The sequence below is a fragment of the Galleria mellonella genome, unplaced genomic scaffold, assembly GCF_026898425.1.
Source record: "Galleria mellonella isolate WM207_F2 unplaced genomic scaffold, CSIRO_AGI_GalMel_v1 utg63, whole genome shotgun sequence".
Classification (NCBI taxonomy): domain Eukaryota; kingdom Metazoa; phylum Arthropoda; class Insecta; order Lepidoptera; family Pyralidae; genus Galleria; species Galleria mellonella.
The window spans coordinates 10501600-10528481 of NW_026442130.1; the positions used below are offsets into that span (position 1 = coordinate 10501600).

At 31.5% G+C, this 26882-nt stretch overlaps 3 protein-coding genes across 6 annotated transcripts; all 3 read right to left on the reverse strand.

Moving 5' to 3' along the window:
* Nucleotides 1–969: 969 nt before the first annotated feature.
* On the reverse strand, nt 970–11858 carry LOC113521859 (putative uncharacterized protein DDB_G0282133). 2 transcript variants are annotated; one of them, XM_031910054.2, is made up of 4 exons: nt 11700–11858; nt 5058–5231; nt 3678–4618; nt 970–2402 (listed from the first exon to the last, which is right to left on the reverse strand). In XM_031910054.2, exons 1-4 carry the CDS (start codon nt 11719–11721, stop codon nt 1116–1118), a joined length of 2424 nt encoding a protein of 807 aa, XP_031765914.2. In that variant the 5' UTR covers nt 11722–11858; the 3' UTR covers nt 970–1115. The 2 variants fall into 2 exon arrangements, with proteins under 2 accessions (XP_031765914.2, XP_031765913.2); XM_031910053.2 differs by having other exon boundaries at nt 970–4618.
* A 7766-nt stretch (nt 11859–19624) lies between these two features.
* Nucleotides 19625–23236, reverse strand: LOC113521689 (uncharacterized). Of its 2 annotated transcripts, none has more exons than XM_031910021.2 (4): nt 22033–23236; nt 21418–21717; nt 20751–20992; nt 19625–20472 (listed from the first exon to the last, which is right to left on the reverse strand). In XM_031910021.2, exons 2-4 carry the CDS (start codon nt 21631–21633, stop codon nt 20067–20069), a joined length of 864 nt encoding a protein of 287 aa, XP_031765881.1. In that variant the 5' UTR covers nt 21634–21717; nt 22033–23236; the 3' UTR covers nt 19625–20066. The 2 variants fall into 2 exon arrangements, with proteins under 2 accessions (XP_031765881.1, XP_026763112.1); XM_026907311.3 differs by lacking the exon at nt 22033–23236 and adding an exon at nt 21808–21959.
* A 123-nt stretch (nt 23237–23359) lies between these two features.
* Nucleotides 23360–26010, reverse strand: LOC113521690 (uncharacterized). 2 transcript variants are annotated; one of them, XM_031910034.2, is made up of 3 exons: nt 25370–26010; nt 24382–24620; nt 23360–23897 (listed from the first exon to the last, which is right to left on the reverse strand). In XM_031910034.2, exons 1-3 carry the CDS (start codon nt 25571–25573, stop codon nt 23465–23467), a joined length of 876 nt encoding a protein of 291 aa, XP_031765894.1. In that variant the 5' UTR covers nt 25574–26010; the 3' UTR covers nt 23360–23464. The 2 variants fall into 2 exon arrangements, with proteins under 2 accessions (XP_031765894.1, XP_031765895.1); XM_031910035.2 differs by having other exon boundaries at nt 24382–24633; nt 25370–25509.
* Between the last annotated feature and the right edge of the window lie 872 nt (nt 26011–26882).

Below are 26882 nucleotides of genomic sequence, written 5' to 3' on the forward strand. Positions count from 1 at the left end.
GATTGCGACGAAGTCTAACTGCCCCCTTGCTAGTAATATATCCTACTAGGTCGACCTCCACTCGGTTTCCTCTGGAAACCATCGTGGTTAATTCTTGTTTAATTTGTCCCGATGGGCTACGTGACTTGCTTTGACACTCACCTATTACTTTCATCGTTATCTATCATTACTGATAATGCAGTCGGAGATACCATTCAATTTTTACCTATTAAAAAAAATATTCCGTCAACATGATAATGGCTGGTTAACTAATTATGCTTGTATGGATAGTCTTCATCTGTTGATAAATGTAGATGAAATCTGATCATTAGACTATCGTAACGATTTTATTTAACGGAATTAATTACTAAGTACCTAGTACGTAAAACTACGTCTATATTAATTACGATTATTACGTCTAAGATTTTCAGGGTTGAAGGGGTGGGGTCTGCCAAGAAGTCAATCTATCAAGGTATATTGCTAGCAATGGGGCTGCTAACCTCCATTGCTATCAATTTTAACTCCCTTAATTTTCTTTCCTCTTAGTAAATTCTTAGCAAAATATTTATTAAATTTTTTATTTTAATGTAATATCTATCAGTTTGAGTTACGTGTAATTTAAACAAAAAAAAAAAGGAAGGTAAGGTAGGTCAAGAAAGCTCAATTAGTTGCAGAACTATTTGGGATCTTTAGACTTGAGCAAAATAATAAAATAAATATTTTTAATAAATATCTTTTAATTATTATTATTAAATTAATTACCTCTTTGTTGTGCAATCAATATAGAAGTTATTATTTTACAAATCTTGAACTTTTATATATAGGATATATATTCGTGTATACCTATTCGTGTTTGGGTTTATTTCTTTTTTAAAGTAGTGTCATGGGCGATACAGCCGCTGTGATCTCGTTACATTAAAAACATTTTTATCTTTAACAAAATCATAGATAAAGGAATTTGTAAAAAAAAATCAAGTGCGCTTTCTTACTAAAATATATATTTTGGTTTAAAAATTAAAGCTATAAAATTATTATTATTTACATCAGCAATTTAATTAACAACTAAGTACCTATAAATTATAATGCTAATCTTATATTGAAATCTTGACTATCATTACCCTTAAGATAATAAAAATCTATACTAAATAAGGACGTTCAGGTATTATTCTAGAATAACCATTATTTTCATTTAGTTCTGATCTAGAATTAATATCTTGCCTTTGTATTAAATTACCTATGGATGACTGAGGTGCAGAATATGAGGATGGTCCAGCATATAAACTGTTGATATTATTATATTGACTGTTAATTTGGTTATTAGTCGAGGAAGTATGATCCACCGTATAATTTATGTCGCTTGCTATAATATCTTGTCTTGTGTTTGATTTGACAATTTGACCTGTTTTCGTTTTAGGGCTACCAAATTCATTAATTTGGAAAGCATTTAAGATTTTTTGTTGTTCTTTTTCGTCTTCTAATTGATATCCTATAGAAGGGATTAATTGAAATGATATTTGATTAGGCATGCTTGTGCCTTGAATTAATCTAGCTCTTTGCTGATTTTGCACTGGACTCGTTTGTAGAGAAAACGAATTAGTTTGCCCATTAACATTATTTGCTTTACTGTACACGATATACGTTTGATCTTTTTCATAGTTTACTAATTTATTATCTTCCAACGGATGGACAATAGTACCAACAATTTTGTCTCGTATCTGCGCTGATATTGTATTATCAGGGCTGAGATATTTATTAATATTCTCATGGATGTTATTTGACTCATCCGATGGAGGTAGTTGTAATCTTGCAGGCATAGTTTTCGATTTTACTGTTTCAATTTCCGTGCTACTTGACCGCACATTGTTAATATTATTTAAATTTGAGCTAACCTGAGATTGAGCATTATTAGCCGAACTTTGGCTAAAACTTTGCCTATTGTATATTTGATCAATCACATCTGGTACTGGAAGTTGATATAATTGTCCACTGTATATTTGATTTTGATCAGACATATGTGTCTGATAATTGGAATTCAGATTACTCTTTCCATTCTGAAATTGTGTCATAAAGATGTTTTGATTTGTCTGTTGTGGAGTCGGTATAGTCGAAGGTAGAAAATCATTTGATTGAATTTGTTGCTGATTTTTTGTGACTTGCTCTGCCAATTCTCTGTATTGATAGCCTGTATTTGGTGGCGTTAGTGGTGTAGATATAATTTTTGCTTTGTTTATATTGTTATAATTATTTCCAGAATACTGTGATGATGTAAGTTGAGATATAGTATTCGTGATTTGCGCTAATTGTTCACTGTTGACGTTTTGGAACTGTGCTATCTTCGGTGTAGGTAACATGTTTTCATGTATAACATTATTATATTCTTTAGCAATGTTGATGGAGTCAGCCAAAAGAGAAAATACTAGTGCCTGTGAATTAGAAATACTTGAATTTTTATCTTCTATTAGTTTACCTATGGGGATAAAATTGCCACTGTTACTTTTAGTGAACGGATTATTTGTTAATACTAAATAATTACTGCTCCCGGTATTTAATATTTCTAATCTATCAAAGTCACTTTCATTACGTTTTCTAAATAAATAAGAGGCTACTTTTTCCGGAATAGTAATTTTTAAAGAAACTGTTCTTTCAATTGTATTCGTTCGGAATGGTGGTTCTTTAAAAAAAGGTAGATTAGAAAGTTCATTATTACTTTGTTTAATATCATAAGATTCTTCAGGAGGTTCTAAATCTACAGAAGGGCTTACAACAAGTCGTGAGCTAGAAGGTGCAATAGTAGGAATTTGTGAAGTCAAATTTTCAACACTTTCAATGCTTTCATGAGGTGGTAAATAATTATCTTCAGGATAGTTAGATTGCGCAATTTCTTGTTTATATTGACCATATTGTCCAGAAGGTGCGGTACTTAAAAATTTACTTGTATCTTTTACTATATCATTCACCGTAATATCTAATTTTTCTTTGGTTAATATATCAGTAAATGTTAGGTTGTTTTGATTATTATTAACACGAGGTCGTTTCATAATTGAAAATGGCGGTTCATTTGTTGTTACTGTAGTAGGAATTGTATACGTAGGTACTGGTGCGCTAGTAGGAGCTACTCGCAACTGTCCAGAATAGTATGTGGGTTGTGGCATAGAATTAGGAGAGAGATATTGTCGAGATAATATAATAGGACTTGGAGATTCGTTTTCAAGTGGCGGTAAATATAATTTCGCCGCTGGTTTAAAAGTGGTGGGAACTAAATATAGGCGAGAGGCCTTTGTTGGTAATGGAGATGTTTGTTTTACAGTTACTTGACTTTCTACAGTTGGAAAAGGATAAGGTGTTACATCAGGTGTAATTTTCTGTTTAGCGGCAATAGTTGGCCTACTATAAATATATGGTTTTTCTGTTTCTAAAATAACTTGTGACTGTGAAAATGTAGATACAGGCTTTCTATATATATAAGGTGTAATTGGGTCGGTTAATGTTTCAGTGGGGGCTCGTGTAGGTCTGTCGTATGTGTAAGAAGTTGAGGTGGCTTGGATTACTTTAGCCGATTTTGGTTTCGGTTTAACAATCCATGTTTTGACAGTCACACGTGATTTTGGTTTTCCTGGTTTTGGTTCATTTACAAGTCTACTAAAAGTTAGTGTTCTTGTTATTATAGTAGGTGGAATTGTGTCACCTTTTGTACTTACCAAATTTTGTTTTGCTTCTTCATGTTTAGTGATTTCATTGAATCTTGGAGTGGGTGTATTGTATATATATGCTTCATTATCTTGATTAGAAGAGTATTGTTGTTGCTTCCCAGTATTAAATTGAGTGAATTTAAAATTATTGTCATATTGTGAATTCTGTAGACTAACCTGTCCTTTCGGATTGTTTGTTTGATTTGGTATAACAAAAGTAGGGTTAGTATTTATTTCTTGTTTTTGCCCATATTGAGCATTTACTAGAACATTGTTCCTTTGAATGGGTCGTGTTATTTGGGAATAATTATTATTGTTTGAATTTAATGCGTTACTGTTCTGTGCAAAACGATCAGATTGGCTGCTGGTTATAATATTTTTAAATTGATTATGATGTGTTCTTTGCTCTTTTTGTCTTTGAAAGACTTCTGCTTCTCCTTGAGGTGTATTTTGTGCAGCATTAAAAGAGGCTGGTAAATATAGTGGTTGAGGTGTTGATGCAGAAAATGAAATATCATTATTGTCACCGTTTTGAATTGGACTTTGTAATTGCTGTGGTGGTAGATACACATTTTTAGGAGTTCGGTCTGTATAAGCTAATAATGCGGCATTTGGATACATTTGGCCAAACGGAGGTTTGTATGTCTGCATAACAACAAGATTACTCTTCATTGTTGTTTTATCATAAGGATTCCTCATAGGATGCATCAGCATTTTTTTTACATCTTTCATAAGTTGTGGTCCCAATCTTAAATTGCCGAATCTTTCATTATTGTTGTTAAATAGTTCTTCTGATTTCTCACAGTTGACATTCATCCACCAGTCACAAACGAATACAGCTTGATTGAAGAGTGTTCCATTGGGACAAAGAAACGATTGAAAGCCGTAAGTAGAACCCACAGTGCAAATTCTGAATACTTGGCAATTTGTTTCCAAATCAGCATAGTATCCTGTAACGTAAAATGAATATGATTAATTACAGTTTATGTATAATGTAGATTATTCGTAAATTTAACAATTCATTTGTAGATTTTGATTTTGCAGTACTTCAAAATAGAAGAAATACTTAAAGATTGACTGGAAGAGAATGCTACTAGCATTAAGTCTGCTTTTTATACCATATTTTTTTGTCCATAAATTATTTAAATAATTATTTAAATTCTCAATTCGTTTATAATTTTTGTGTTGTTACGAGATTTTTGCCACATAACATTAAAATCTATTCAGGTGTTTAAGTTTGATTAAGTAACATAATAACTAAATATCAACATGATAATCATATTCAAATATCTTTATAAACTTTTACATTTATAATATTAATATTATTATTATATATTATGTTTTGTTAAAATACTTAATTAGTTAAAAATATAGCATGCGTTGTTTTACCTGGTTCTCTTCCAGCACACGAGAAGGATGTTTTGGGAATGGTGCCCAGAATGGGATAGTCGGAGCCAGGTTCACCCGGCACTGCTAATCTTATGTCCCAACCATTCCCATGGTGTTCGTGATTATGTTCTTCTCTGCCATTCTGACCTTCTACCCAAGAACAGCCAAAGACCACTGCAATTAATTATAAAAAAGTTGTCTCTATGATTTTTTATTTGCAACGATTTTCACTTATAGATAGACAGATAAAAAAAAAAAAATCTTAATATACATACACATCAAAAAAAGTTTTAAAACAATTAACAATAATTTTAAAACATAAAATATAGCTTATAAATATACCGTGCGACTCAGCAATATAAAAGGACTCAAAGTTTAGTGTGGAATTTTATTCAATACATACATACATACATATCTGTCACGCCTGTCTCCCATTAGGGTAGGCAGAAACAATGGAACGCCAAATGCTTCGATTCAAACAAACCTCTTTCAATATTTTATTCAATACACATAATAATTATGATATTTATGAACAAGATTATTTACTGCTAGTACCTATATAAAATTTATAATAAATAAACGAGGTACGTTTATATATCGCCTATATAATATTATTGGTCATGTGATCCCGGCATAGAATAGATCACTTCCCTCCTTTCCCTTGAATGTCGTAAGAAGCGATTAAGTGAGGGCGAGGGGTAGGCAGCTACGCCCTTCTTAAAATTTCTAAAGTTGCCAATCCGCTTAAACTACTGGCAACCCTTCCCCCCTACCCCTTATGTTCAGCAGTGGACAGTTAAAGGTTGATATGACGATGATGTTTAAGTATCAATCAGTTTGTAATACTTGCAGGTACTGGAAATATAAGTGTGAGGAAATTTTGTACGAAGTTGGCGTAAATAGAAAATAACAATGCCACAGAGTGCTTTTCTAGTGTCGCTAAAAAAATTTGAAATATTGAGAATGTAGGTGCCAGTATAAAAAATTCTGTCGTTTTGAATCTATGTTTCAGACATGTTAAAATATTTTATTTCAATGATGGAACACTTTCTTAAAATAAAATATATAATTACTTCTTCTGTCCGATTTGTTGTTTACATTTCCTATGTAATGTGTACAAGTATTTCTATGTATTTTCTGCAGTTAGTGTTGCAAACTAACAAGCACGGAGACAGTTCTCATAGAGTTTTTGTAGGCTCAAGTAATCATGTAACAAAAAGTCGATCAATGTGTATTCGTATAGTCCCACGCACCTACCTACCTATATGTAGAAAACAGCTTAATTCTATAGTTGGCCGTCACAAATGTCTGTATTATTAAGTCACACTAATTTTGTAATTTTTAATATAGGCTTTAATCACGTTTTAAATTCGGAGATGCCCGACTAGTTACGAAACAGTATAGTTATAACTCAAGATAGTTATTATATAACATTAATTTTGAAGAAAAGAGGAGATTATTAGTAATAAGGACTAGTAGTCCTGTTATTATATACAGGACATAACACGTTATATTGTATACTAGTAACGCAGCCCGGCTTCGCACGGGCATTTAGAATTTTCGACAATAATATATAGCCTATGTTTAGATCATTTTAAGAGGCATATTTTCATACGTTATTTTTGGTTAACTTGAACCGTTTACGCAGCGCATGCAACGCAAGCCCTCAAATATGAATAATTTTCCCCGGTTTTGCAACTTTTTTTACTGACGCTTCGCTCCTATTGGTCGCAGAGTGATATTATATAGCTTAAAACCTTCCTCGATAAATGAACTATACAACACTAAAATAATTTTTCAATTCGAACCAGTAGTTCCTGAGATTAGCGTATTCAAACAAACACTTCAGGTTTATAATATTAGTATAGATTTATACAATATACCGTGTTAAATCGATCTTAATGCGGTCCTCACTAGAAACCATTATGAAATTAAGCATACTTTTGGCACTGTTTTCTTTTTTCAGATTCGCAACAAGCACGTGACACTCTAGAGATGCAAGCCTACATTTGTTACAATAACCGTTTATAATCAAACAGGCTAAATGTTTGTTTGTCTTCTTTGATGTTCATAGTATTTACTTTACTCTGAATATGTACTTGTTCTACCTATTTCTTACTAATAAAACTTCGTGGTAAATACGTAGTATAACTATTGGAAAACTTTTATGTTAGTTTTGATAGATAGCCACAATTCGAGAGGCGGTATTCCCAGATCGAATATTGAATACGCGTACGACTAGTCAAGTTTGATGGCTTGTTTAATGTGGGGATTCAATCAAGCAACACCATTGGGACGCAATGATATTCGACACTTCAATATACACAATAGATGTTCAAGTCTAGAAGTACAAAACTTTTTAGATTTTCGTCAAACAATATGAGGGTATCTTTTGTAACTAATTTCATTTTCAAATCATATATTTGTGCCATATAGATGGATAGACATATAGCACACGCATCGAAGAATAAAAATATAGATAGTTAATAATACGCATTTCATGTAATCTCATTAAACTAAAAATCCTTTAATTATTGCTGTGTGGTCCCTGCGTAGAATGGGCCACCCTTTTCTTTCCCATGAGTGTCGTAAGAGACAAGAGAACGGAATGGTCGAGGGATGGGTAGCAGTATCTTTTAAAACTTTACCAAAGCCTAACTGCGGTTGTCACGGGGGAAAGGAATTGTTAGCAATGGAGTTTGACAGCCCCATTAGGCTCATTAGCCCCATTAGCAATATGCCCTATTAGGTTGACCTCCACGTAGTTCCCCCTGAACCACCGTGAACAATTCATCTTGTCACTATGGGCTAACTGACCTGCTTCACCTATCATCCTTCACTGGTGCCCCACCAGTGTATACCGATAGCGCAGGCGGGGTTACCATTTCATAAAAGAAAAACTGCGGTTGCCAACCCGCCTGTCAAGCGTGACAATTATGTGCAAAACTCCCCTTATGGGGGAGGCCTATGTTCAGCAGTGGACAGTTATTTCCACAGTCTATGCCGGGACTACACGGCAATAAAATGTATGTCTGTAAATCTGTAATTATATGAAATTATAGTCTAGTGTTGTCTGACAAAATATTTAAAAAGACCTTCTACAATCTGACATCAATGCCCTACTTGAATGACGTCATGATGCGGGATTGGTATTAAATCCAATTAAAACATAACTTTTGATCATAAAATTTCGTCCTTTATATAAACTCATCATTGCTCAAAACGACAAGTGTCTACATTCAACTACTGAAAGGAACTTTTGTAAAGGAACTTGTGTAAAGATATGGATGGTTTTTATATAACTTGAAATACAAACATGTTGGTGATTTATATTATTTAAAATGGTAATCTTTGACTAAATACAGTGATACCACTTTGTCAAAGATTACCATAGTCGTATGTCATAGGATCGATTCTTTAAGGGAACAAAATTCATTGTCCGCTCTTACATGCAAATTCCAAACTCCATATTCATATCAATTTCATTCAAGATTGTGTGCCACAAAAAACCCGACTTCAATTGTGACATAATCAGTTATTTTTATTAAAAAAAAAACCTAACTACTGAAGTAATTTAAATAAAATTTCAATGGGTTCACTTTGTAAATAAATATACCCTTCCAGATGAAAAAAGAATATTTCAAATCGGTATATAACTGACGGAGTTATGAGGTAACAAACTTAAAAAAAAACATCCGAATTAAGAACCTCCTGCTTTTGAAAATAAATATACTTGTATATTCTAGTGATGTGACGTTGAGTACACATTCAAATATCGATGGGTTACTTCTATTCTCTTGATTCAGTTATATAGTTATTAACAGCACGGTCAGTTATATGGTATTATGATGCCATTACTTGACGTCTATCTAACGTATCTTATTTTACTAACGGCTTCGTTGCTGGTAATTCCTGCCTATCAATTCGGCCTCCACGCTGTCCTCCCTGAAGATCGTAGTGGTTGATTTTCATAAATTATTAATGATTATTCCTAGAGAATTTCATCACGATGAGCCAACTGACTTCATCTTTTCTATTGGCCAAATTACGATTTTTTTATGTTCTTTATGTACCATTCAATTATCACCCATAAAAAAAAATGTTGTGTTCGTATGGAGTAATGGAGTAATGGAAAGAATGACAGATATAAGAATAATGAATCGGATGTAAGTACAATACGAAAGTGGTAAGTTGGATACAAGTGTCGTAGGAGCAGTAGATCGACTAAATCTACGGTAATTAAAAAATTAATCATGGTATTTATTAACGGTATAACTGGATATAAAAACTGAATATGATAAACACATAAAATTATCTTTGCCTATCTCACAGAATGACTAAATGTGGCTATGTGTAATTTTATAATAAACTTTCTTTTGTTGCGCCCAAACTTAGAAATGCTATAAAAAATTATGACTCCATTAACATTTATACAAAACAAGTGTAACAATTAATTAAAGATTTGGAAAGAATTTAATAACAAATAAGAAATATTAATTGATTGGAATAGATTATTAATTTATTCCTGTATCTGTGTAGCATAATTATATTGTAGTTCGATACAAGGAAGTATTTTTGCTTTTTTAATAATTAGGTATAATATATTTTATTATTACTCACTAGCTGATGCATGTGACTTCGTCTGTGTAGAACTGGGTTTTATTTCTCTTACGATCGATTTCCTGTACAAACTTAATCCTTATTTCACTCCCTTTAAGATTTATTTTTGTGATATTTCATTACATTCATCACATTCGTATTTAGAGTGGGGTCTAGTGAGTTCTTTAAATATATCTGGTGCTCATTTCAGAATAAGGAGTGGAGCTTTTAGCTATCATCAAAGACAGGTTGAAGAGTATATATACGCTTTCTTAAGGGGTCCAAGGAACATAGTTTTAAATACGTCAACGTCCTTCTCCGATTTCTATATCAAATTTCATTAAAATTGGTTTAGTGGTTTATGTGTGAAAAGGTAATAGATAAACAGACCGACAAAGAGTGACATTTGCAATTATAATATGAAAATAGATAAATGTAATATTTTACAATTCCTGGAAATATCACTTTATACATTACTCTTATATTAGGGTACCAAAAAATTTAATATAACAGTTTATTAATACGCATAAAAATTCTGTACTGTTTAAATTTATTTTTACAGAGGGCGAACAACAAACTTTTCATAAAAAAATATTTGCAATACTTGTTAAAAATAAAATTCAATAACAAGTCGAGTCCGAGTAGGATTTACCGTAGGTTCCGTACGTAAATATATTAACCTATTACTTATTATTTTCATTATATAAAAAAATATTTGGTTATGTGGATATCAAAGATATTGGTTTACATACTAATGTGTTTCTTGTCTCTTAAAAGAAATAGACAATAATACTTATGCTATAAGGTTGTTATTACTGTGGATCGTATTTGTGGTTATATTAAAAACGGGCCCCGTAATTTTCTTTCTAGGGCTTTTGATAGTTTTGCCAACTGTGCTAGTTAAAAGCACTGCTCTATTTTCCTGTAATATAATATAGCTAAATGCAGTTCGTATAAATCGGATAATGAATGAATTTGTTGTATTTCTCTGGCATCTCTATAATGTTATTTTTAGGATTCCGTACATTAAAAATTGAATTTGTTGTCTGTCTGTTAAGACCCTTTACTTCATAAACCCGTAGAGGTATCATAAAATTAATATCAAATAGGTACTCAAGTCTACAATCTCTTGAAGCTGTGAAAAAATGTAATTTAAAAAAGAAGAAGTTCTTGATTTTGAATCATGAAATTGAGAGGAAATAACGTCGTATAGCACAAGTAATAGAAAAATTTTAAAATTGTAATATTTTACTTCGCTATCAGAGCACTTTTAAAATAATCAATCAAAAATATTGTTTATTCAACTGTTTACATTTAGGTAACCATCGGCATAAATCTTCTTAAATTAATTTAATTAGAAGTATACTTTACATTTACGTTAAATTTTTCATGAAGAAGAAATGATAAATTAATAGCATTACTGTACAACTTACAAGTATTTTTTTGTCGAATGTGTTATTAGTTTCCGTACCACCCGGGACCCTTATAATTAACATTATTTGAATATTTTCACCAAAAACACATACATCAACGGGTTATTATTTTTACAATAAAATATGACATGGATAAATTTTTAACAATAAATGTATTGGATAGATGCTAACTATTAATATTTAGTATTTTAACTAATAAACTGACAATAGTTTCTGCATCCACGGTTGAGTTTGATATAAAAGATAAAATTCTCCTATTGTTTTCGAAAAAGAACATTATAATACTCGCATTTGATCAATAAAAATTGTTTTAGTAGTCTTTTATATATCTGTATATAATATATAACTAGATAAAAGTTAAAGAAATAATTTATTCTTTGAATAAATTGTTCTTTTTTTTTCTTTTAAAAGAATAATTTTTAATATTTTGTCTGTCTGTTTATTTCGGCATCACGCAAATAACACATTGATATAAATGAATTTTAATAAAATATAATACCCAGATGATCTGAATCTTTTTATTTCTACTCCTATTGTTCTAATAATTATAACAATACTAATGAGTAAGAGTATATTATATGGCCCTTTTAAAAATTTCAATGCAACTTACAAATAACAAAAAAGCTCCACATTTCAAATGTCCATAAGTCCAATTCGGTTTAAACTTTCTAATTATCACAAGTGTTTGCACTGCATACAAATTACTTTGTCACATAAATTAAAAAGAACAAATTAAGATATTACCGGTTGTGAGCATTGTGAGTGAACGCGGGTGACAGTAAGAATGGCGGGCTTCTTTGCAGTGCATGTATTATGTTTCGGTTATGACATTCCTGCCCTACCACGGTGAGCTGAAGCCCATACATCCGACCATACCAAATCAATAGACGGAACGAAAACTCCCATTAGTATGTACGCACCTTATTGTTAGGAGCGTGGCACACTGTTTACGTCAGTCCATACGTAGGGTAGGATCGTGGAATAGTACTTTCGTTGATGCATTAATCATAGTAGACTTTTAAACATTATTATCCGCGGTATTATAATATTAGATATTAAACATTATTTGAACCTCAAAGTATTTATTATTATTATATTTAATATTTTTTAATAGTTTTGTCTCTAATTGGAATGTAATAGGACAGCGAACGTGAGGAATTCTACGGTAGAAACACTTCAAGATTGATTGTCACTGGAACAGAATCGGACTTGTACAGTCATATTCATACAATAGTATGAATATGAGATAGTTTCTACATATTTAATTTACGTAATAATATTTTACTGGACAGAGATCGAACCGCGACCGGCGTTAAACTATTGTGAATCTAATCGTCAGAGAGACCGTAACAGTAAACTATTACGGTCTCTCCGAAGTGTATTTCAAGAAGTTCTTACTAAGATTTTTATCTTTGTTTTGTGACATAGCAGATAATTCTACATTTTCGCCAGAGCCATAAATAATATATAATATATTGTAGTATATAAATATACCTATGATGTAGATTTTTATACATTATACAGAATTGACTTATGAATTATTAATTAGTGTTTATATTAACAACCAAAATTATATATATATAAGATACGTTTTGCACAAAATTCTGACAGTTGCAAATGGCCACGTTCGGTGCGATTGCATCCGCGAATGCTCAAGTTATGAAATGAGCTTCCTACCAAGGTTTCATGAAGTTTTCAGAAAATACATAACATGTTTTCCGAGTCGGCAATGCGCAGTTAGCAACACTGGTGCTTAAATTTTTATGTAACAATATCTTAAATTTTCTTTTATGTTTTTTAAATTCGATCTAGCAACGTCATCTATGATTAAATATTTGATAATCGTTGTCTGAGAGGCCTGATTGAAAGAGTAACCATGTTGTACATATTCATTACCTAACTACTCCACGGAACTAACACAGTTGTGTGCGGGGGAGAGTTAACAATACGTTAAAACCATAGATATTGATTCATATAGAAGAAAAATTTAAAACACTTGTAATTGCGCGTACCTTGTTTACTTCTACTCGTGTTTATGTTTTTATGTAGCTGTACTTCATGTAAGTACATACATAGAAAGCTGGTTCAGTTGGAAGTATGGCATATGGTGACAAAATAACATAATACGGAAGCTTAACATTTTACTCGTAGTCTTTAGAAATGGTAATGAATGTAGAGTACCATATGGGTAACGATTAACAGTTACTACTTTTAAACACATAAGTCGGCGAAATCACGAACAAGTTGTTCGTGATTTCAAATTTCATAAATTTTAAATATAATTTTGGTTTTAATTTAAATTATGTACCAGCAAGCTCAAAAGAGTCTAGAATGATTCTGCAATAAAAGTTCTAAGATAAAAACAGTACTAAATGTGATATTTTTGATAAATCTTGACTTCGAAAATAGTTTAGCTTTAGTTTAGTTACTACTAGTAATTAGCTTTTAATTAGTTTACTACTGTTATATATATATATATATATATATATATATATATATATATATATATATATATATATATATATATATATATATATGTTATATACTTATAAATAAACAGTTACACGTCTGGCGGGATATTTGGTTTTCAATTTTCATATACATTGACATACTTGTGTTGTCTAACGTTATCTATATCAATGGTTAAAACAGAGCCGATTGGTTGTTATTATTACAGTGTATCGATGCTGTAAGAACTATTTGACTTTGATTGTCATGAGAACACCTTATAAAAAGACATCTCATTGTGTTAACATCTTGTTCAGTTACTGTTTAATTTAGACATAATTAGATTAGTTGGCCATAATAGCATTGAACATTGTACAATAGAGTACATTACGATGGTAGTGGTAGTAAATTTAATTTTTGAAACACAGATTTGCATAATTCATAAGGTGCTATGCTACACATAGCTCGTACACATTTTTTCTGCGCAATGAACACCCTCTTTGCATTCGAACTATTACCCCAGAAAATAAATCCATATCTAATGACAGACGCAACATACGCGTGATATGTGTTTGTATCTGCTAGTTAATCTCTCTGTCTATATGAACACCTAGAATTTTTTTATGATTCACACCTATTTTTTTATTTCATATTTTATTTCTAGTCTTTGTAATTGGGCCTACCAGCACTGAAATGTATATAGGTGGTTTTAGATATATTAATGTGTAAATTATTATTTTTTAACTAATCAACTACCGATTCAATAGTATTAATAATTTCACTTTGATAGGTTATAATTGCATTATTCTTATTATTTTCAGATGAGACAATGATAGAAATGTCATAGGTAAATAATACACATTTATGATGACTTACATTTATAATGTCATTTACATTGTATATTAAAAATAAAAAAAGGACCTAAAGTGCTGTCCTGTGGAACTCCTGATTTGTTATATTCATTCACTTAACTATTTATTTATTTATTTAAATTGTGATACATAGGTAACAATGGATGGTAAAACAAGATAAGTCCTCTATGAACAACCCCATCTATCGAGGTATATAAATTTGCAATTATATAAGAAAAAAAAACTTCATACTCAGATGTATATGATTTAACTTCATTTTTTGTCGAGTCTTGTTATTAAAATATTTTGCTGCCTACTTTTTAAGTACGAAGAGATCTACTGAAGAGCTGACCCTCTATGGCATTTAATTTTCTCATTAAAATGTCATTCGAAACACAGTCAAAAGTTTTACGGAAGTCAAAAAATAAAGCAGTAGTTAATTTTTTCTTATCTGTATTTTTTAAAATGTCCATAATCAAAGAGGAAATAGCTAATGTAGTCGACTTATTTTTTTGAAATGCATATTGTTCCTTATCGGTCGGTAGTTATTTATTTCACTTTTGTCTCCTTTTTTATACAAAGGCTTTATACTAAAGAATATTTGAGCATATCTGGGTAACATCCTTGTTCAAATGATAAGTTTATCAGGTACGTCAGCATAGGAGTTATCTATGCAAGATTTTATTAGTCTTGTAGATATTTTATCGTACCCTTCACAATTTGTATTATTTAGAGATTTTATTTGTTTTTTATCTTCATATTACGGTGCAAAAAAATATGTAGCATTGGATGACGGTATTGTGTAGAAACAGATAACAATAAGATTATACTCCATTATCTCTATACCACAGCATTTAAAAATCTTGGGAATTGCCTTTTGTGCTAAAAATTGGAGGACTAAGGTGTTTAACTCCTTTTTTTTTTGTAAGAATACAGATTCTACCCCTCTGTTTATTTCTACAGAAACTTGACTTTAGTTCATAATTATCAATTTTAACATAGTTTATTCCCATATGAGCACTCTTTAAGTTTAATTTCAATTCGCTATTTTGCTGCTTAAGTTCATGCAATTCACAGTGTAATCCAATCTAAGATCAGGGAGGTTTCTTCTGATATTGGAATCTGTTGACAAAATTGAAGTCTCGTCATGGTAACTTGTTATGGTACGCGCATGGTATATGGCGATGGTAATTTGTTATTAATATCAGAGCTCCGATTATTAATATCCAACGAAGATGAATTTTGAGGAGAATCGGATGTCAATGTAGAATTTGTAATTTGTGTCTTAAGTTTGTTCGATGTGCATTTATGACATTTCCAGTTTTGTTTATTATGTGGTGTTAAGAGTTGGAAACTTTTAATAGATACGCTGCTTAAGTAATAATATTGTTTAAATATTTGCATTTAAGCAAAGTTAATATATTTGTTCCGGCATAACGTAAGCTGCTATACCAAATTGGATACGCCTTTCACAGCTATATTCCTGAAATTTTAACATAAAATCTGATATATGTTTTATCTTGATACGCTATCCAGAAGTGGTCTATAGTATTGGTTTTCCTACTTCCAAAATCCACGTGAATGAAATAGAGGGTTGACAGCTAGCAAATAATATTACTTATATTTAATTATAAAGTTATTTGTTATTTACTTTACATGTTTTACTTAATACAATATAAAAATCTTAATTACTATGAAATTAGATAACAAAAAAGAAACAAACGTAAAATTGTAATTTGAATAATGTATATTTAGCAGCTATGAAACAAAGATTATTATCCGTATCATAATAACATATTTAAGTATATAAATACATATATTTAGGTATATACTACCATGTTTTTTTCATAAATTATAACAATATATGCTCTTGATTTTGTCGACTTATTATTTAGTCTGATGACGGATCGTGGATTTGTTTGTTAGTATTATATTATCTGTGGTATTACTTTTGACCGGAACAATTGATTTGATTAGGGATTCAAATTAGAATACCAGTTCACAGATAAAACTACTGACTTATTAAGTTATTATATGAAATATAATTTTTTTTATATTTTTATAATTAATTTTCTTTTTAACAGATTTAACGTTAAACATTCTATTCTTTAATTCATAAAAACTAATATTTTGTACAAACCTATTTTACATGTTCACTGATGATGGTCTTTTAAATTGGGAATTTAGTGTGAAAGAAAGAGACAAAACAGTTCCATAGCTAAAGTAGGTTTACGAGAGGTTTGATGTTACATTAACGCAAATCGATCATTGATATACAATGAAATTTACAATTTTTAAACAATTAACCGAAGTGTTTGATTTTAGTATTAATATAATGTAAATATAGATCGGTATTTAGTTTAGAAAACCTGTTTACAAAATTGTCTTTGTTATTCACTAATTACTATGCCAAGACAAGTAATGTATTTCTTTGGTAAGTATGTCTTTGTAACCAAAATATTTCCTGGAGTAAAGGATAGGGATTAATATATAGATACACTAAGAAGAATCCAGTTTATTGCATTGGATGATAGTCATATACATGCATTTACTGTACCGCGTACATACATTGTTGCACAACTGGCTGCATTGTAGTGTGGAAAATGATAAAGTCGATTCGTAAAAAAAATTGTCAAGCGTGTGTTGTACCTATACAATGCTTACATTCTTTGTTGTTGCTTACGAGTAGGTAATTTATTGACCTTAGCATTTTTTATTAAATTTTATTCTAGTTATAACCCCGCTTGTGCTAACGGGATACACTGGCGGAGCACCAGTGAAGGGTGATCGATGAGGATGAAAACAGGCCAGTTAGCCCATCATGATGAATTCATGTGGAATTAACCGTGATAGTTTCCAGGGGGAACCGCGAGGAGGTCGACCTGGTTGGGTATATTGCTAGCAATGGGATTCTTAGTCTCCATTACTAACAATCCCCTTCCCCCCATGGATTAGGGTCGAGTATCACAATATTTATATATTAGTCTAATGACGAATATGTTAAAAGTCTTTTATCCAAAAAATACATAAATGTGAACTGTAAAAATAAATTACATTTGTATTTTCTATTCATACACTTTTTCGACACTTTATTCTAGTTTTAACAGCTCAATTTACATATATTCAGATATGTAGATTTCGTGAAAGTCACATTTAAAATGTATACTTACGTAGTAAAACATATAGGACGCACAATTATATCATTGTACGTAAATGTTCAGTTTTTATAAAATGCAAGAAAGAAAAAAAAAACTATTGTGTTTACAAAAGTAAAGTAAGAAGTAAGATTGCTAAGTGGTTTATCTGACGACGGTACCCTAACAGACTTGCGCAGTTGCTTAGAATAAAGTTCAAAATGCGTCTGTTGGCAATAATTACGTGTCAAACTTTTTACCATTTTTAACTATGTAAAATAGATTTTCAGATAACTATCAGACAGGCCTCGTGTGAACCTATTTATCCTAAATCGATGAATAATATTCAACAATAATATTACTCGGTTGCGTGGGAAATTGATAACATTGTGTGATACCGAAATCTATTATCGTTATTGGGTGTCCTTTGGTTGTAACAATGTATTTGAGCTTAAGTTTTTGTCAATTGAAATATGAGTATTTGAATTTATGTCCAATAGAGGATTAGGAATTTATGTGCATTTATTATTGGTATATTGACCCCGTTCACAGACACCGCGGGTTCTGTATTCTATGGTCTCGTTACATCAATAAATGTAGACACATAGGACATATCTATTCTAAATCTTTGATTGGATCAGAGTTGATTGATAGAAAATACTAAAGATGTTGAGTATAAATTATATTCATTAAATAAGCATACATTTACATAGTTTTTATAAAACGAAGTTAAAAAAATTTAAGTGTTTATCATATAAGCACAATTTAAACATATCCCTGGAGAACTTCAATACTATGCTTAATGACCTTAATAGTGTTTCTCAACAGGTAGTTTTTAAGATAAACATGGCCACCTGTATTGTTTATGATTGAGAACAATACGCTCCTAGTTGTCTATTTGTTATATCTGGGACAACGTCAACCGAGAGGTTAATCAACGAATCTAACTCGGCTGGGCAGAAAACTAAGCATACTGCAGAGAACTATGCGATGTCTTCTCATTCAAAATACCTTAAACTTTGAACACAAAGATCTAACCTGTGTGTGTGGGGAGAAACGGATTGTTAGTATTGGGTATCTAACAACCCCATAGTTAGCAATATACCCTATCAGGCGCTACTCTTTATGAATTCGTCACTATGGGCTAACTGACTTGTTTCATCCTCATCTATCATCCTTCACTGGTGCTCCGCCAGCATATACCGATAGCGCAGGCGGGGTCACCATTCCATTCGCTCATTAAAAAAAAGCAGTGTGTGTTGCTTGTGATAACCTGTGATGGAAGCGAAACATAGTCCTGCATGGTTGTTCGTATGCTTCAACGAGCATCAAGAGTAAAAGCATCAAGCTTCAGCGAGCTATGGAGAGGGCAATGCTCGGATGTTTCTTTGCGTGATAGAATTTGAAATAAGGATATTTGTAGAAGAATCAATGACCGACATACCCCGAAGGATAAGCAAACTGAAGTGGCAATGTACTGATCAAATAGCTCGAAGAACCGACAACCGATGGAGAAGAGAATATATATAAGACTAAACTTTTATGGAAGTTAGCATCCAAATATACTATGATAGCGCGCTAGAAGACAAGTAGAAGATTTCTATTACTTGCCTATGTTACTCGCTGACCTTTCTATAGGTGAAAGAATTTTTAAAATCAGTATATTTTCTGTATGTATCCATTATAAAGTTATTGTGTGTGACTTTTCCTATAAGAGGAATATATTAGTTTAGGTTTACGTCACTATAAAATATATTATGCTGGCTATTAGCAAATCATAGGGCACTTTTTATGCAAATAATATGTCTTCTGGAAAAGCAGTTTAATCGATCAATCATAGCTTTGCATTTGTAGTCAAGATAGTTCCTTTTGCACTTCGCCCTAATGGGATCTTTTGTACTGTCCTTTGTCTTGTTCAACCAATATGTAAATTTTAGTCATTAGCTTTAGGTGCCTCGCGCTCTGAGATATCAGTAACAGTATTCTTTTGAATAAACCGTTTCCTTCCATAAGTACGTAATTTATCTGCGCATCTTTAATGAGTGTGCAGTTAAATTACGTACGTACTGTTAGTGTGGGGCATTTGTTTAATAAAAAACAAATCACAGACCAAAGTTATTTATTTAATATTTTTACACAATGTTCTATTATTGACTTATTTAATTTACATTGCACTTTTAACTTATTTGTAGGTCAACTTGATTCGAGATCTTTGGTTCAGGGTTTTATTGAGCCCGGATGATAAATCTAACTAGTTAATTTTATTAGCCAGACCAGCGGGCAGAAACCAGGTCAATGGCTGGGTAGCAATTTGGTTAGGTAAATTACGATTGCCTGATTTAGGGTTTGTGTGAGTTTATATAGGCATAATACTGCTGATTTAAATGGAAATAAATGATATTGCTATTCAGCAATATGTCTACATGCAATGGTTGTAACGATACGTATGAATCACAGTCGACTACGTTCCAACGATTCTGATTCCTCGTAGAAGAATATACAGCTTTTTATACAGCTGGATAAAATCATCCCTTACAAATCGTTTTAATTGAGTTCAGTTCTTGGTAATAAATAACGCCATATAACTGTATGGAATTTAACAAATCCAAGTTTATTATACAAATTGGATGCATTTACGTTTCCTGTCATACAGTAAGCAAACGAGTCTTTATTGTCTTTTAATCTATTATTGCAAACCAACTTAAGCAGAGTTTCTGCGTATCCTTTCTTTCTGTGTTCTGGTAGGGTGAACAAGTGTGTGAGGGCTCCGACTTCGTTGACGAGAAGCCAGCAAGCTAATTGATCGCCTTTGAACAGCCCGAAGCCCGACTTACTTGTAATTAACAGGTCTATGTACCAAGCGGAACTATCGTAACGGTTCACCCACGACGAGTCCACTAAATGTATGTGATCTTTTAACAGAGGTTTAAAGGTTATGCCTTCATGTAGACTGTAAATTAAAATTTAAATAAGTTAATGATATAATAGAATCCTTACAAATATGATGGGAAAGGAAGTTTATTATATCTTGGTTTTTTAACAGTTCAATCAATCGTTATAAAAATGAAACATGGGAAACACCAAGTCACGCACACACACACACACAAACACACGCACACGCACACGCACGCGCACACGCACACGCACACGCACACGCACACACACAAATATATGTATTTATATAAGTTATTATTTTATTACAACCAACAATATCTGTTTAGTAAATACCTGATGTTTTCATAAAGGGGACTTCGTTTGTCGAGAATAAAAATTTCGTGTCGACGTTCCTTTCCGGCTATTTTCATGTTTACATCTCCCAAAATATTTCCGATGCAATGCGTAATGTGACTTGGTGTAAAGGGCACAATAATAGATGTGCTCCAGTCTATCAACTTGGTTCTTTTAAGAGCTTCTTCGAGCTGTATCGTGTCGTCTTTCGGACATTGAATAATGATTTCATTAAATGTACTCTGTAAAAAAAATTACCAGTAAGTCACATTATCATTTCCAAATTTTAAGTTACAAGTACAAAAATACTATTTAAGAAAATCATCTCTGTTGTAGTATATTAGTGTCTTTATTTAAGTTTATATATCTATTTTTCTTAGATTATATAGATACGAGCGTCTCTATACAAATACTTTAAAAAAAGCAAGTCAACTTTTTCATACAATTGTGTACGCGACAGTGTTACCAGATTAGAAATTATTATTTAAGATTAGGGTAAAGATATCCTTAGTTTAATAGGTCGAGATAACATTAGTTTAATAGTTATATTTCAGTTATAGGATCACGTTATTTTTTTGTCTTTTAAAAAACATTAATCATGTAATTCAAAAGTTTTAAAAGTGTTAGTTGGTATACCAAAATTTATAACTAGCACTTAAGTACTTACTTTTTTATTGAATGCGACCATTCCATTACTCATATCGCCAAACGGACAGTAAACTTTAAAGTCATGATCAATTCCTATTTGTTTCCATTCTTTTTGAGTTTCCAGTGCATAATATGCAGATATTCCTCGAGGCCAAGTATCCATAAAAATAGCTTGAAGTTCTGGCCATTTTTCTAGTGGCAAGTATTCTAGTGAGTCTTGTTCAGATGCCGCCATAAAGTATTTAATTTATATTCAGTGAAATAAAGTAGGTATGTATATAGTCAACTAACGAGTAGTTAATCTCAATGTTTCACCTTGCTGTTGATGAGTAAGAATATGAAATTACAAATTACATAGAAACAAAGTATAAGTAAATGTGTTTTGAAAAATTAACACCGATACTGTTACTTTTAAATTGAAATAAAAATGAAAAGTTCCATAAAATATCGTAAAAATATAAAAACTTGATGCTTGTTAACGACAATGTAGATAGCGACTAATTATCCTGCTTATTTCTGTCTGACATGAATGAACTGGTGTTGCTGCTATATAGAAAAACATTATATCTATTTAATAATTTATAGATTTACTCAAATAATAATAAATAAATATAGAATTAATAAATATACTTACTTGTCTATTATAATAATACATTTATATTTTCAGCACTTTTTCATTTCATTAACAACAATAATCGAATTTTTACCTATTGATAAAATAAATACCTACAACATATATATTATAATAGTAACTGTGTTCTCAGCTCGATGTAACTTGATTATAAAAAATATTTTTACTATGCATAATTCAAGTAAAAGTTATGTGCACTACAGTTTACGTAAACTTGTACTGCAGTAGCATAAATTGTTGCTATGTTCACTACAAATTATTAACTAGCCTCAGATAAATCATGTTGGAGACCTTGGTGTATATATTTAATATTACAGGATTAAGTTTATGATTTAGGTATTTAGCGAAATAGTCGTCCCTTGACACCAAAAGATCAATACATGTTACTAAATTATATACAATAAATTATATAATATTGTTATTGAATACTTAGTATGGGAGAAAAGGGATTGTTAGTAATGGAAATATTAGGTACTTCTATTTTTTTAATGGATGATAATAGAATGGCAATCCCGCGTTAACGGTACACGCTAGCGGGGCACCAGTGAAGGATTTTTTTAATGGGTGATAATGGAATGGTAACCCCACCTGCGCTATCGGTATACGCTGGCGGGCACCAGTGAGGGATGACAGATGAGATTGAAAAGGCATGTCAGTTAGCTCATCGTGATGAATACACCTGGGATTCAGCAGGATGGTTTCCAGGGGGGACAATATGAAGGTCGACCGAGAGGGTATATTTCTAGTAATAAGGCTAGTAGTCCGCATTATTAATAATCCTTTTCCACCATATAAGTCGCATTGCTAGCAGTATACCCTATCAACTTCTACGTCGTTTCTTACTAGTGCCCCGCTACCGGATACCAATAGCGCAGACGGGGTTACCATTCTAATATCACCCATTAAAAAAAACTTAGTAGTAGTAAAATCTTTAGTGGAATCGTGTTATTTTGTTACATATATGTGATCTTGAAATTAAACTAAAGGAAAAATGGGCAAACTACAAAGCTAGAAGTAAGTGACTTTATCCTGTCTACAAAACATCCGAGTTTGATTAGAATGTTATTGTACGAAATAAGAGAGATTTCATTTTACAAGCTCGTCCGAGAGAAATAAATGTGAATCATGAAATACTATAGATGTAGTAAAATATCTTAGTGGTATACCTACAGCTGGACTACTCTATTGTATTGTATGAAGTCCCTCGTGGTCATGTTTGTTAGATTGTGTAACTTGTTTATAAGAGACATAATTTATCACAAACTTTATATCTTCTTTTTATCAAATAACAAAAAAATATTTTATAGTTTTAATTTATTAAAGAAAAAAGAAATAAAAAACAAGAAAGAAACTTTATTTTGCACAAACTTGCAACGGAACCCAAAGAGGGGTTAAAAATAATTAAAATAAAATAAATAAATAATAATAGTAATTATTAAGTACTATTAAAGTTACTACTCGTAGCATTAAGTAAACATTTTTTTTTCAAAAAAATCCAACCTAACTCGTCATACAGTTGAAACCCCATTTTGGTGTATAAATTACGTGCAATAGTGTTAGTAGCAACACTAAATATCAGCACATGTTTATTTTCCTGTAATCGCATGTTACAAACCAATTTTAACAATGTTCCTGCCAATCCTTTTTTCCTATATTGTTCTATAGTATATACGTGGGTTATAGCCCCTGTCTCATTAATAAGCATCCACGAGATTAAGTGTCCATTTTGAAAAAGGCCAAACCCAGATTTAGCTTTGATTAATAATTCAAAATACCAACTGGAACCTGGGTAACGATGAGGCCAGCATGAGTCGATAAGGTCTATATATTGTTTATTTAGAAGATTAAATGAAATGCCTGGTGGTAAGCTGAAATAATTACATTTCGTATTAGAATTACAATAATAATAATAATATAAATCCGAAGTTGAGTAAGAATATAATGCAATGAGGACTGAATGACTTGACTGTTATTAGACGTGCAAAAAGCCGAAGAATTTACTTTTATTTGAATTAGTCAAATAAAAGTAAATTTACAATATTGTTAATCGAACTGGGTGTTTTCATGCCACATGTATTCTTGTAAATCTGCTATAGATAGCTAACACTACGAAGGTATTTTTAGTAATGGAGTTTAAGGACTCCATTGCTAGCAATATATCCAACCATGTCGACCTTCATGTGTTCGAGACAATTCAGAAAAGTTTATTTTTTAAATTGGTCCAAATGAGAATTTAAGTCTGGACTTCATTTACGCAAAGCAACATGTCGGCTACTGCGTCATGGAGATCGTCACATTATAATTTAAACATCATATGTTTTTAAGAAAATATAAACTAGGTATTTCACTTACTTAACATCTTGATAGGGTAATGTATCTTTATCTAAAAAGAAAAGTACTGATGGAATAGTGTGGTATATCTCTGCTTCAATAAATTTTACGACCTCTTTAACACATTCAAATATATGACGTGGGGCAAATGGTATAGTCACATGTCGGTCCCAGTTTATGATTTTTGTATCTTTTAATGCCTTTGCTAGTTCATCGGTTTCGTTTTTGGGACACTGAATTATGACCTCGTATGCCGTATTCTGAAAATCAACACTGTTCATTAATAAGTATAGCAATTACTAGTTGATTTTCATATTTATTACATAATTAAATTATTAACACTTTAATTATATAACAAATATGGCAATTATATACAGTCCACCTGATGGTGAGCAGTTACGCCAGCTTATGAACTTTTGTAACATATACAATAGGGTCCTATAGTGCTATAGCGCTAGATAAATACACTTTTGCTAGTGCAGGTGTAAAATAGAACGAGACAGCAACCTCTGGTGTCTTGTTCATTCTCGTGGGTAACGAAAATATATCTAGTGTTAGATTCGTTTGCCATTTATCTAGGAGGGTAGATTTGTTTATTACGCGTTGCGGGCTCTTGTAAAATTGCTCAAAATACCGTAGCCACACATGAATACACTATGATAAATGTTATAAGATTCAATACAAGGTATGTTTTTACACTATAATATTATTATGCTAAAATTATAATAACATTTAAAGAAAAGAAAGAAAAGAGGTTTGTTTGAATCGAAGCATTTGGCGTTCCATTGTTTCTGCCTACCCTAATGGGAGACAGGCGTGACAGCTATGTATGTATGTATGTATAACATTTAAACTCATAGCATAATGTTTCTTAGTTTTTACCTAAAATGTAATAAACACTAATTGTTTTTTAATTTACCTAGAATGTGGAGAGAAAGGGCAACTTTTCAACTAGTTAGTGACTAAGGAAGATCATTACGAATTTTCTAATTCAATTTTAATCACTTACCTTTTCGTTAATAGCCACCATTCCGTTAGAAACATCCGCGTATGGACAATACACGTTAAAGCCATGGTTTATACCGAGATTCAACCACTCTTTTTGGTGCTCCAGTGAAATATATCCAGGGAAACTTCGTGGTAAATCATTTTTCAAAGTATCTTGCAGTTCTTCCCATCTTTTAACAGGCCAGTATCGCAATGGTTCACTCATTTGTTTCTTTGCACGACAAGCGACGAATGAATGAAATGTCAATTGAGTTGCGTAATTATCGTTGTCTGTGTCCTTAACACAGAAATAACTGTTACTATTAACATTGCAATATTCTTATCAAGTTCATATAAGTACAGACTTATTTATATAATACATGTGTAGGTGTTTAATGGTTAATTCTGTACCTATCTGTCGTAGGGAAATGATGGTATAAGAGATTTTTTTTTAAACAATTAGGAAGAAATATTATGGTCGAATATTTCAATCTGTTATGTCTTTGTCGCAGGTGAAATGAGACGACGACATTGATAAGGATATATATTCCGATTGGATTATAACTAACTCTCAAGTGACTAAGAACTGACAATATTAACAAATAAAAATGATCTTATATACTAAATACAAATATAGGACATTAAGATAAAAATGGTGGGGCGACACATTAACCTAATATCTACGTGCAGTGCTAAAATAACAATTATTAACAGATGTCAGGAAAATATACAACAATACTGTTATTGTTAAAACACGTGTTATTAGTGGTGACATCTATAATGAAATATTGTTACTCTTAGTAACAATATTTCAAGTAAAATTTTTATGCTTTGTTTTACGCTAACCGATTAATTTATCTCTAGATGTCGCTTTATTTTCAAATAGAAAGAAGAGTGTAAAATATATGTACTACTACATTGGTTTCTGTTTTTTTTTTTTAAATAAATTTTAAGGATTTATTATATTAATTGACTGTGGGGTCCCGGCATAGAATACGCCATCCATTCCTTTCCCGTGGGTGTCGTAAGAGACGATTAAGGGAGCTTAATGGTCGACAGATAGGCAACAGTGTCCCTCTTAAAACATCTCTAAAGTCTAACCGCAGTAGACAATCCGCCTGCCAAGCGTGGCAACTACTGGCAAAACCCCTCAAGGGGGACGTTTATGTTCAGTAGTGGACAGTCAAAGGCTGATATGATGATGATGACTATTATATTAATTTATTAAATAATTTTTGTAAAATACATTTTTTAATCATGTTGATTTTTCTTTTTCAACTGAATTAGAAAAAAGAGGTTTACAAATAGTTTTTTTTTGTATATACAATGCGATACCTCCACTAATTATATACAAACATGATTGTGATGATTATTTTTCGCCAAAAGCGTTTATTCCCATATTAGATCCATATTTATTATTTTCGATAATGCACAGTTCTTTACTTATAAAAGAATTGTTTATATTTAATACTATTATGATATTATTATACTTAACTAGAAGGGTTGCCATAATTGAATTGGTAATGGCCGACTTC